Source organism: Carcharhinus amblyrhynchos, unplaced genomic scaffold (genome assembly GCF_965287045.1).
Source record: "Carcharhinus amblyrhynchos unplaced genomic scaffold, sCarAmb.v2.hapA scaffold_39, whole genome shotgun sequence".
Classification (NCBI taxonomy): domain Eukaryota; kingdom Metazoa; phylum Chordata; class Chondrichthyes; order Carcharhiniformes; family Carcharhinidae; genus Carcharhinus; species Carcharhinus amblyrhynchos.
In genome coordinates this window covers 3,499,712-3,512,546 of record NW_027649780.1, presented here as the reverse complement: position 1 = coordinate 3,512,546, position 12,835 = coordinate 3,499,712, and the positions used below count along the sequence as shown (strand labels likewise).

At 45.2% G+C, this 12,835-nt stretch overlaps 2 protein-coding genes across 2 annotated transcripts; one reads left to right on the top strand and one right to left on the bottom strand.

Annotated features, from left to right (window-relative positions):
• Nucleotides 1–4,327: 4,327 nt before the first annotated feature.
• On the bottom strand, nt 4,328–7,999 carry LOC145335645 (uncharacterized). Its single transcript, XM_080181445.1, has 2 exons — nt 7,811–7,999; nt 4,328–7,355 (listed from the first exon to the last, which is right to left on the bottom strand). Exon 2 carries the CDS (start codon nt 7,028–7,030, stop codon nt 6,497–6,499), a length of 534 nt encoding a protein of 177 aa, XP_080037571.1. The 5' UTR covers nt 7,031–7,355; nt 7,811–7,999; the 3' UTR covers nt 4,328–6,496.
• A 308-nt stretch (nt 8,000–8,307) lies between these two features.
• Nucleotides 8,308–12,523, top strand: LOC145363461 (uncharacterized). The gene is made up of 2 exons (XM_080218665.1): nt 8,308–8,370; nt 11,143–12,523. The coding sequence occupies exons 1-2, from the start codon at nt 8,331–8,333 to the stop codon at nt 12,246–12,248; spliced, it is 1,146 nt and encodes a 381-aa protein (XP_080074791.1). The 5' UTR covers nt 8,308–8,330; the 3' UTR covers nt 12,249–12,523.
• The last annotated feature ends 312 nt before the right edge of the window (nt 12,524–12,835 follow it).

Below are 12,835 nucleotides of genomic sequence, written 5' to 3'. Positions count from 1 at the left end.
GCAGTTTGAAATACCGTACAGTCCCTTTGAGATGCTGACGGTGAAATGTTTCTGTAGTGTACTGATTACCATTATTCTTGCAAGACATGCTGGATCATCGACACAGATGCCTTATCTCATGTGAGAATACCATCCACCAGGTACATACTCTTGGAATGCAGCCAACGTTGTCTACCTGATACACTGCAGGAAAGATGTCCCGGGACATGAGGACGGCCTCAACCGGGATCTTGGATTCATGTCACACTATCTATAACGCCCATGACTTGCCTGGGCTTGCAAAATCTCACTAACTGAACTGGCTGGAGACAACACATCTCTTTAACCTGTGTTTACCCCTCTCTCTACTCACATTGTCTGTACCTTTAAGACTTGATTACCTGTAAAGACTCACATTCGAACCATTATTTTGTAAATTGAGTTTGTGTCTTTATATGCCCAGTTTGTGAACTGAAATCCCATTCACCTAATAAAGGAGCAGCACTCCGAAAGCTAGTAGCTTGTGCTACCAAATAAATCCATAGGACACAGCATGTCAAGTCCATATCTGAATACTTCTTGCATGTGAACATTTCTGTCTCCACCGCCCTTTCAAAGAGTGAGTTTGATTCCCCACCACTCTCTGGGTGAAAACATCTCCACATTTCTCTAATCCTTCTGCCAATTGCTTTAACTCTCTCTGCCCCTTAGTTCTTGACATCTCTGTTAAGAACTAGGTCCTACTCTCTAGCTAACCACCCCCTAACTAAAACAGTGCTGCGTACTCTAGCTGTGATCTTGCTAGTGTTTTTAATAGTTCCATAATAACTGCACTCTCACCTTCCATTGATTCAGTATAATGGAAACTGGGAGTTGGAGCCTGCCAGTATTTGAAAGATATTCACAAATAATTGGAGGATTTCTTACAGTTGGGATCTTTCTCTGTTCTGTACATGGATGAGAGGGGTGTGGAGGGATATGGTCCAGGTGCAGGTCAGTCCGACTAGGCAGAAAAATGGTTCGGCACAGCCAGTTTCTGTGCTATAATGTTATATGATTCTATAGATTTGTCAAATTCTTTCATAAACCAATGTTGACTTTGTCCAATCATGTTCTACTTTTCTCATTGCATTTTTACCACTTCCGTAATGATAGATTCCAATATTTTCCTGATGACTGATGTCAGGCTAACCAGCCTGTTGTTTCCCATTTCCTTTCTCCTGCTTTTATTATTATTGGGATTTCATTTTCCACTTTCCAATCCATTGGTACCACTGCAGAATCTAAAAAATTTTGGAAAATTGCAGGTAGTGCTTTGAGTATCAGTGCAGCCACCTCTTCCCAGATCCTGGAACACAGACCGTAAGATCTAGGGAATTTGTCAGCTTTCTGTGCCAGTAACAGGAGATAAATTAGTCTCCTCTCATCTTGGAGAAATCAAGGAGTTGGGATAAAATGATGGAAACAAAGGTGATTCATTGGACACCAAACACAATGTTCAGAAATTCAGAATTCAGTCAGATTGAAGATAGTTCAGTCCTGGGTATGGTTCTTTTTTATTCATTCGTGGCGCATGGACGTCGTTGACTGGGCAACATTTATTGCCCAATTCTTAGTTGCCCTTGAGAAGGTGGTACCATGCTGCCTTCTTGAATCACTGCAGTCCACATGCAATGTATTCACAGAATCCTACAGTAAAGGAGGCAGCCATTCGGCCCATCGAGTCTGTTCCAACAACAATCCCACCCAGGCCCTATTCCCGTAACCCTGCTAATCCCCCTGACAGTAAAGGGCAATTTAACATGGCCAATCCACCTATTGTAGGTTGACCCATTATGCTGTTAGGGAGGGAATTCCAGGGTTTTGACCCAATGGCTGCGAAGGAATGCCATTTACGTTTCCAAGTCAGGACTGGGAGGGGATCTTTCAGGTGGTGGTGTTTCCACGTATCTGCTGCCCTTGTCCTTCTAGATGGAAATGGTCGTGGGTCTTGAAGGTGCTGTCTAAGGATCTTCGGTGAATTGCTGCAGTGCATCTTGTAGATAGTACACAATGCTGCTACTAAGCATCAGTGGTGGAGAGAGTAGATATAGTGTCCTGGGATGCATGGGTTAGAGGGATTAGCGGGTAAACATGTAGGGATATGGGGGTAGGGCCTGGGTGGGATTGTGGTCGGTGCAGACTCGATGGGCCAAAGGGCCTCTTTCTGCACTGTAGGGTTCAATGAACAAACATGATGTCAAAATCTGACTGAGTCACTCAATTCATCAAGAACTGAATGTCATCGACCTCTGAATCTGGAAGGAGAAATGTTCGTCTGTTCTGTTTGTGGGAAAAGATTTCAAACATCAGTGTGACTGGAAAAGCACCCTCACACAGACACATACCAGAGTGAGAGTGTTCCAGTGAACTGACTGTGGAAAGAGCTTTAACCAGTTATACAGCCTGAAAATACATCACATCGTTCATGTTTGTGTGAAGCTTCAAATGGTCATCCAACCTGGAGAGACACAAGGATAACTGAACCATGGAGAAACCATGGACATATGGTGATTGTGGGATGGGATTAATTTTCCTATTTGAACTGGGATTAATTTTCCTATTTGAACTGATCAATGCAGTCAGACTGGGGAGAGAAGGTTCACCTTCGCCACGTGTGAAGCTGGATTTACTCAGTTATCCGGTCTGTCGATACACCGGCAAGTTCATACCAGGGAGAGGCCATTCAGATACTCCACGTGTGGGAAGAAATTTGCTGACCCGTGTGACCTGCTGGCTCATGAGCCAGTTCACACTGAGGGGAGCACATTCACCAGGCCTGTGTGGAGGAACAGATTCACTCAGTCATCCCAGCAAATGAATATTAACATGTACACAGCAATCAGCAACTTTTTAAATGTTCTGACTGTGAGAAGAACTCTAAAAGCAAAATATGTCTGCAAATACACACCAACAACTTCACACTGGGGAGAGACTGTTCATCTGCTCTGAGTGTGGGAAGAGATTCATTCAATCATCTAAGTTGCCAATACACCAGCCAAGTCACACTGGGGTAAGGCCACTCTCCTGCTGTGTGTGTGCAAAGGGATTCACTCAACCCACACCACCTTTGGACACACCGGCGAGTTCATACTGGAGAGAGACCATTCACCTGCTCCACGTGTGAGAAAAGATTCTCTCAGTAACTGCTGAAACACCAGCAAGTTCACACTGGGGAGAGGCCATTCACCTGCTCTGACTGTGGGAAGGGATTCACTCAGTCATCCCATCTGCTGAGGCACCAGCAAGTTCACACTGAGGAGAGGCTGTTCATCTGCTCTGTGTGTGGGAAGGGATTCACTCAGTCATCCCACCTTGTGACACACCAGCAAGTTCACAAATGACTGCAAGAATTAGATTTTGCTTTTATTGCTGCTGTTAATCATATTGAAGACTAAATGTGTGGGTTAATCCTGAGATGTGTAAGAAAGCCATTCTCTTCCATTGTTCAGAGCTCCTAGATATGGAACAGAAGCTCCATTACGACTAGAACAATGGTGAATACTGGAAACATGCTGTCAAATCAGAGATTGGTGTAAAACTGGGATCTGTTCCTAATGGAAAGTTCATAGATTCATAGAACCCTACAGTGCAGAAAGAGCCCCTTTGGCCCATCGAGTCTGCACCGACCACAATCCCACCCAGGCCCTACTCCCATTTCCCTACATATTTTACCCACTAATGCCTCTAACCTACACATCTCAGGACATTAAGGGGCAATTTTATAGCACGGCCAATCAACCTAACCCGCACATCTTTGGACTGTGGAAGGAAACCCAGGCAGACACTAGGACAATGTGCAAAGTCCACGCAGACAGTGACCCGGGCCGGGAATCAAACCCAGGTCCCTCGAGCTGTGAAGCAGCAGTTCTAACCACTGTGCCGGTAGCAGGTTTAACTATACAGTCTGAAAATAGTACAAAGATTTAAAATGTTTGTGTGACATTCCTGAATCTACCAATGTAAGGCATTGGTAACATCAAGTTACATTTCTATCTGGAACCTTTAGCCATCTCTCACCTTCTATTGACTTTAATGTAATGGAAATTGACTGTTGAAGTGTCAACATTAAGAACATATTTATAAATAATGAGGGTTTTTTTACAGTTGGGATCTTTCTATATTCACTCAAGGTACTAAGTAACAGACTTTCTCCTGTGAATATCCAGGGGCCCTGGTATTGGGCCCTGGTGTGTTTCCTTGTCCATCCTGTTGACTCTAAATATTGAATCTTGTGGTTTCAGACACCAGATAATCAAACTCCCAACAACAGAGTCTCTTTTACTAACTTTATTAACAGCACTGCAGTAATACAAACAGAGTAATTCCTTCCATGGTTCCAGTAATCAGCAAAGTACTTTTTTTCTTCATTCATTCATGAGATGTGGATGTCACTGACTTGGCCATCATTTATTACCCATCCTAATTACCCCTGAACTGAGTGGTTTGCTGGGCCATTGCAGAGGGCATTTAAGAGTCAACCATTTTGCTGTGGATTTGGATTCACACGTAAGCCAGATCAGCTAAGGACAGCAGATTTCCTTCCCTAAACACATTAGTGAACCAGATTTTTTTTTAAACAACAATCAACAATAGTTTCACGGTCATTAGACTTTTAATTTTTATTGGATTCAGATTTCACCACCTGCCATAGTGGGATTCGAACTCTGGTCCCCAAAAGCATTACCTGGGACTCTTGATTACTAGTCCAGCGACAATAGCACTATGCCACTGCCTGCCTTTTGTAATGAAATTTATATGTATTTCCGAGCCTGTAATGGTATATTGGTCTGTAATTTTAACATAACCTAATTCAGTATTCCTTCTTTAATATCTTGTCTACCACTTTCCTGTTACCTGATGAATTTGTTAATTGTTATTATTACTGGATTGTCACAGGTTTCCATGTGCTTAACATGATTATTTAATCTGTACCTGAACTTTATGATTTTTTGATACAAGTTACAAAGCAATTCAGTCTTTTCACTTTGAGCCTGTTTCTTGAATGAAATATCATTCGATTTAAAAAGTTACCCAGTCTGGAGAACAAAGATAATACAATGGATTCAGAGCTCTCTCCTCCTCAGCTCTAACAAGCTGCAGCTACACTGGAATATTTAAATTGTTCACTACAGTGGTGATCTGACCCTGTTCAAATCATAACAAGGACATCTGTGCATCGTTCTGAGTGTGAGCACAAGACCACGTCACTGTCACACACACATATCATTTCCTTGGTTCACATCTCCACACAAAGACCAGCTCGTTACACATCCTCTTTCTATAAATCACAGCAACGTGAGCAAGGATGTGAGACTCATTATTATTCACCCACATTTCATAACAGCAAAGGGTCCACAGTACAGGAGCGCACTGACTGTATAAGAGTCTAATCAGCCCACAGGGTCCTGTTAAATACAGAGCAGTACAGGAACAGACTGACAGTGTAACACTGTCTCATGAGCCTGCAGGTTCCTGTTAAATATAGAGAAGTGCAGGAACACACTGACAGTGTAACACAGTCTCATCAGCCTCAGACTCCTGTTAAATACAAAGCAGTACAGGAGCACACTAACAGTGTAACAGTCTCTTCAGAGTCTCGTCAGCCTGCAGGCTCCTGTTAAATACAGAGAAGGACAGGAGCACACTGATAGTGTAACACTTGTCTCATGAGCCTGCAGGCTCTTGCTAAATATAGAGAAGGACAGGAACATACCAGCAGTGTAACACAGTCTCATCAGTCTCAGACTCCTGTTAAATACAGAGCAGCAGAGGAACACGTTGTTAATGTAATACAGTTTCATCAGCCTGCAGGCTCCTGTTACATATAGAGCAGCACATGAACACACTGACAGTGTAACACTGACTCATCAGCCTGCAGGTTCCTGTTAAATTTGCTGCGACGATTTCAATTTAAACCAGGTTTGCAGGCATCATGTTCCATTCACACATGAAAGAGAGATGTTTTGGGATGGGGTGAAGTCCAAGAGTCAAAAACAGCAAGCAGACGTGGTTTTGGCTTCATTGATTATAGGACTGTGACCCATAACTTCCCTGGATCACAGCGCCAGGAGACTCTAGAAAATATGAGGAGATGGGAATTGTCCATGAGACTAACTAAAGGTGTGAGAGTGAAACAATCTAAAGTTAGAAATGAGACAAAGCCCCAAAATGAAGCTCTCGTAACAGGACACCAATGAATCGCCTCTTACATTGGAGAAATATGGAACACAACACACTGTATTTCCATAAAAAACTGATTTAGTGGCATTCATCTAGAATATTAATAACTCCTATAATGGGGCTGGCGTTTAACAAGCAGAAACATACAATTGACAGAGTCCCACTCTGCACACAAACACACTGATGTTTCAGTAGGTGTTGTGACTGAATAAATCCCTTCCCACAGACAGAACAGGTGAGCATCCTCTCTCCATCATGAATGCATTGATGTGTCTGCAACTCACTTGCTCTTCTCTCATTCGTAGTGTTTAAAAAGAACATTTTCAGTGTGAACATGTTGATGCAAACTGAGAGTGTCCAACCGAGTGAATTCCTTCCCACACTTGGAGCAAGGGAATGGCCTCTCCCCGGTGTGAACTCGCTGGTGCCTCAGCAGGGTGGATGACTGAATGAATCCCTTCCCACACACTGAGCAGGTGAATGGCCTTTTTCCTGTGTGAGTCTGCTGGTGTCTCATCAGGGTGGCTGACTGAGTGAATCCCTTCCCACACACAGAGCAGATGAACGGCCTCTCTCCGGTGTGAGTGTGTTGGTGTTGTTTCAGGTGCTTTTTGCTCTTAAAGCTCTTCTCACAGTTGGAACATTTTAAGTGTCTCTTATTGGAATGGGAGTGTTGGTGTGACTGCAGGTGTTGTGACTGAACAAAACCTTTTCCACACACACAGCAGATGAACGGTCTCTCTCCTGTGTGACTGCGACGATGAGTTTCCAGATGGGAAGGATAATCGAATCCCTTCCCACAATCTCCGCATTTCCATGGTTTCTCCATGATGCTGGTGTCCACGTGTCTCTCCAGGCTGCACAATCAGTTGAAGCCTTGTCACACACAGAACACATGTACAATTTCTCCTCGCTGTGAATGATGTGTTTTTTTTAGGCTGCATAAGCACTTTCCACAGTCAGTTCACTGGAACACTCTCACTCGGGTGTGTGTGTGCGTCTCTCAGTGCTTTTCCAGTCACACTGATGTTTGAAATCTTCTCCTCCAGGCAAAAGAGACAAACATTTCTCCTTCCATGCTTAAAGTCTGAGGATAGTCAGATCCTAATGAATCGAGACTGTCTGATTTTTGATGTGATGTTTCCTCACTTCACCTGGAAAAGGAGTTTACAAAATTAATCACTGTCAGTCCAGGACAGAAATTCTGAACAAGCAATTCTTGTTTCTTTGGGACATTTCTTCCTCTGTCGTTCCCCTAAATCTGTAAATCCCTCTCCCACACACACTCCCCCCTCCCTGGGCTGAAATCCAAACCCATCAGCCATGATCTTATTGAATGGCGGGGCAGGCTCGAAGGGCTAGATGGCCTACTCCTGCTCCTATTTCTTATGTTCTTATCTCTTTCCTCCACTCCCAGTTTTCTCCCTCCTTCTCCTCTGTCTGGGTTCAATTCTCCAGCTCCTGTCTGCAGACTGACAATAAAACCAATGGGTCTTATTGGGGGTGTTGGGGCCTCCAGCGGGTGTTTGTGAATCCTTCCACCCACCTCCCAGGGTTTCCTTCCTTCCCAGAGATCAGAGTCCTCATTGATTTGAGGCCAAAGTGTAACCTCTTATTTATTGTCCTCCTCCCCCATCCTCTGATGTGAACCATCCTCCAGTGGCTGAGCCAGGATGGGGCATTAACCTGGGCCTGTTCCCGGAAGAAGCCCCGCAGCTGCAAACCAGGGAGCTGACAATGCTTCTGAAGCGGATCCACAAAGTGTTTCCAGACCCTCCCAGCCACCGCCTGACGCTGACTCCGCTTCTCCGGGACAAACAAGCGCCAAGGCCAGCAATGACACTGCGCATGCTCCACATCACAATGCCTGGGGACTGATTGGCGGCTGGTTCGGGCCAATAGGAAGAGGGGGCGGGGCTGGAGGACCATGCGGGACCGGCTGATCCTCCAACCAATCGGAGTGAACGAGGGGCGAGGCTGGCGGTTCGAGCGGGTGTGTCTGGTCCTCCAACCAATTGGAGTCAATGAGGGGGCGGAGCTGGAGGACCGAGCAGCGGCTGGTCCTCCAACCAATCGGAGTGAATGAGGGGCGGGGCCAGGCTATAACTGAAGCATGCGTACTGACAGTAATGGCGATGGAGAGCGGATTTGTTTTCGGTTGTAGAATTGGTAAGGTGGATGATGGCGGAATTGAGGGAGCGAGGGATCGGGCCGGAGGCTGGAAAGGCTTCTTAAGTAAATTGTGTCACTGTCAAACCCCAAAACAAACCTAATCTGTTCCCATTGACATCGAGAGCGAGCACAGCTCCTCGTGATCGGCTTGTGTTAACGGCCGTCCTCTTTATTGAGGGCGGTCACTGGGAGGCACGGCTGCCATGTTTGTAGGGGGCACTGTGCAGTCACAGGGCAACACCACAGGGCGGCAGGGCCGCCATCTTTGTAGAGGGCAATGATGTCAATGAGTGGGAGGAGCTTGTTCCCCATTGTTCAGAATGGAGACAACTTGTCCATCAAACTGTATCAACCCTCCAAGTCCCAATGTCTTATTGATGAGGCAGAGTGGTGGCAGGGAAGGAAAGAAAGGAAAATAACTCCTGTTTTCCAGATCGCACTACTTCATGGGACTTCTTGTGCCATGTGTCCAGAGATCTGTGGCTCGGCAGAAACTCACAATCCTGAGTCAAAGTCATCCTCAAATTGAGGGGCTGCTGACAATGGCAAATGCCGCTGTGCTGTAGGGAGCCTGAGTTCATAAGATATAGGAGCAGAATTAGGGCATTTGGCCCATCGAGTCCATTCCACCATTCAATCATAGCTGATATGCTCCTCATCCCCATTTTCCTGTGAGCAACCATCCTGAACCCAATAACAGGAGGAGAAAATGTGATGATTTTCTATTCTAGACTGACAATGACGGATTCGGGAAACTTATACACAGCAAACTAAAACAAGAGAAATGTTTGTCTCTTCATTTCTATCCTTGACTAATGCTGTTGACTTTTGTAAAACTTTCACAGGAGCTTAGAAGAAGATTTGCAGACAATACACTTGAAACAAGTATTACATAAAAAATCATACATCATCACTTGATATTATTGCCTTTGAGCATAAGCGTCAAGCTCCAGGTCATAACCATTCGCTGTGTAAACTTTCTTCCAAAAATCATAGAATCCTACAGTGCAGAAGGAGGCCATTCGGCCCATTGAGACTGCACCAATCACAATCCCACCCAGGCTCTATTCCCGTAATCCCACATATTTATCCTGCTAATCCGCTGTCACTGGGGTCAATTTACCATGGTCAATCCACCTAACCTGCACATCTTCAGACTGTGGGAGGAAAACTGAGCAACTACAGGAAACCCATGCAGACACAGGGAGAGTATGCAAACTCCACACAGATAGTGACCTGAGGCTGGAATTGATCCTGAATCCTGACGCTGAGAGGCAGCAGTGCTAACCACTGTGCCACCGTGCCAGCCCTACCATTCTCTTATAGATATTGCTCAAAATTTAAAATTAGAAGGGGAGGATTGTGGTCAAGAAACTCAAACCAAAGATCACATTAGGATCTGACGTCCTCTCCCACTTCATGCTAACCTGAATAGCATAGAATTTTGAATATGGAAGGAAAAAGCACTGTTCAACACAGAAAGCATAGAACATTACAGCACAGTACAGACCCTTCGGCCCTTGATGTTGTGCTGAGCTATGTCCAAACCCAAGATCAAGCTATCCCACTTCCTTTAATTCTGGTGTGCTCCATGTGCCTATCCAATAACCACTTGAAAGTTCCTAAAGTGTCCAACTCCACTATCACAGCAGGCAGTGTGTTCCACATCCCAACTACCCTCTCAGTGAAGAATCTACCTTGGACATCCCTCCTATATCTCCCACCATGAACCTTATAGTTATGCCCCCTAGTAACAGCTACATCCACTCGAGGAAATAGTCTCTGCACTCTATCTATCCCCCTCATCATCTTATAAACCTCTATTAAGTCATCTCTCATCATTCTCCGTTCTAAAGAGAAAAGCCCCAGCTTCCTCAACCTTTCCTCATAAGACCTACCCTCCAAACCAGGCAGCCTCCTGAAAAATCTCCTCTGCACTCTCTCTGTTTCCACATTCTTTTATAGTGAGGTGACCAGAACTGAACACAATATTCCAAATCTGGTCTCACCAAGGTCCGGTATAGTTGCAGCATAACCCCACGGCTCTTAAACTCAAACCCTCTGTTAATAAATGCTGACACACTGTAAGTCTTCTTCACGGCTCTATCCACTTGAGTGGCAACCTTCAGAGATCTGTGGATACAAACCCCAAGATCTCTCTGTTCCTCCACATTCCTGAGAACCCTGCCATTGACCCCGTAATCCGCATTCAAGTTCATCCTACCAAAATGAATCACCTCGCACTTATCCGGGTTAAACTCCATCTGCCACCTTTCAGCCCAGCTCTGGATCCTATTAAGTGTCTCTTTGCAGCCTGCAAGAGCCCTCCACCTCATCCACTACTCCACCAATCTTGGTGTCATCAGCAAATTTACTAACTCACCATTCAGCCCCCTCTTCCAAGTCATTGATAAAAATCACAAAAAGCAGATGACCCAGCACTGATTCCTGTGGTACACCGCTGGTAACTGGCCTCCAGTCTGAAAATTTTCCCTCCACCACCACTCTGTATCTTCTATGAGATAGCCAGTTACTTATCCAATCGGCCAAATTTCCTTCTATCCCACACCTCCTTATCTGCTTCATGAGCCTACCATGGGGAACCTTTTCAAACACCTTACTAAAATCCATGCATACAACATCAACTGCTCTATGTTCATCTACACACCTAGTTACCTTCTCAAAGAATTCAATCAGATTTGTGAGGTAGGACTTATCTCTCACGAAACCGTGGCTGACTGTCCTGGATTAAACTGCATTTAATTTAAGTTCACAGTGGGGAGAAACTGTACACATGTTCTGTGTGTGGACAAGGCTTCAGCCAATCATCCAACTTATTACAACATAAATGCAGTCACATCAGGGAGAAACCGTGGAAATGTGGGGACTGTGAGAAGGGATTCAATCACCCATCTGACCTGGAAACTCATCGACGCAGTCACACCGGAGAGAGACCATTCACGTGCTGTGTGTGTGGGAAAGGATTCACTCAGTCATCCCACCTGCTGAGACACCAGCGAGTTCACACTGATGAGAGACCTTTTAAATGCTCAAACTGTGGGAAGTGCTGTAAAGGTTTTAGCGATCTGATGTCCCATCAACGTGTTCACTCTGACAGGAGACCTTTTAAATGCTCCGATTGTGTAAAGCGCTATAAAAGTTCGGGGGAGCTAATGCGTCACCAACGTGTCCATACTGAGGAGAAACCTTTTAAGTGCCTGGACTGCAGGAAGTGCTATAAAAGTTCTGGGGAACTGATGTCCCATCAACGTGTTCACACTGATGAGAGACCTTTTAAATGTCCGGACTGTGGGAAGAGCTATAAAAGTTCTGGGGAAATGATGCACCATAAACGTGTTCACACCGATGAGAGACCATTCAGGTGCTCTCACTGTGGGACTGGATTCAGGAAATCATCAGGCCTCACTGAACACCAGCGGATTCACACTGGGGAGAGACCATTCATTTGCATTAAATGTGGTAAGCGGTTCACGCAGTCATCAACCTTGCTAAGACACCGGTTAGTTCACACTGAAGAGAGACCTTTTAAATGCACAGATTGTGGGAAATGCTATAAAAGTTCTGGGGAACTGATGCTCCATCAACGTGTTCACACTGACGAGAGACCATTCAGATGCTCTTACTGCGGGACTGGGTTCAAGCAATCATCTCAGCTCTCTAAACACCGGTGGATTCACACTGGGGAGAGGCCATTCATCTGCACGGAGTGTGGGAGGGGGTTCACTCAGTCATCCAGTCTGCTGACACACCAGCAAGTTCACAGTGAGGAAACGAATAAATGCATGGACCACAGAAAGTGTCATAAAATTCCTGGGAACATCCCACCTCATTTCAAGCCAGTGAGTTCACACTGAGGAGAGGCCCTCCACCTGCATCATGTGCGAGAAGGAATTCACTCAGTCATCCAACCTCGTAAGACACCATCAAGTTCACAAGTGACTTCAGGAGTTGGATTTTGCTGTTAATCACACCTAGACACCATGTTCTTTGGGATCTGTTTTCTGCTGGTGGTAATAAACTCCAGGCCAGTTAGAGGTGTTAGTATGCTGGATAGAGATCAAATAAATCAGTCTAGTGTCAAACTGTGTGTGTTAAATCTTTTTAATTTCATAAACACAAGTTAGTTCCTTTGAAGGTCTCTCCATCTTTGGTATCCTCCATCCTCACCTCTAACAAGTGTGAGGAGCTCATGGAGCTTCTTTTTCAGTAAGATTGAGACAATCAGATCAGGTTATGTGGATTGGTCATGCAAAATTGCTCCCAAAGCTTTGCAGATTGGTGGATTAACAATTGGAAAGTGCACAGGGTTATGGGGATAGGGCGCCAGGGAGCGCCCGGGTGAAATGCTCTTTTGAAGAGTTGGTACATATTTGAGGGGCTGAATGGCACCCTATGAATTCTATGTTTCGAGATTCCCTCCCACTAGCCATTGAGCCAAATG

Coding starts and splice junctions, on each gene's coding strand:
- LOC145335645 (XM_080181445.1), bottom strand. CDS start 7,030: ATGGAGAAACCATGGAAATGCGGAGATTGTGGGAAGGGATTCGATTAT.
- LOC145363461 (XM_080218665.1), top strand. CDS start 8,331: ATGGCGATGGAGAGCGGATTTGTTTTCGGTTGTAGAATTG. Junction 8,371..11,142: donor TGTTTTCGGTTGTAGAATTG/GTAAGGTGGATG, acceptor ATTTAATTTAAG/TTCACAGTGGGGAGAAACTG.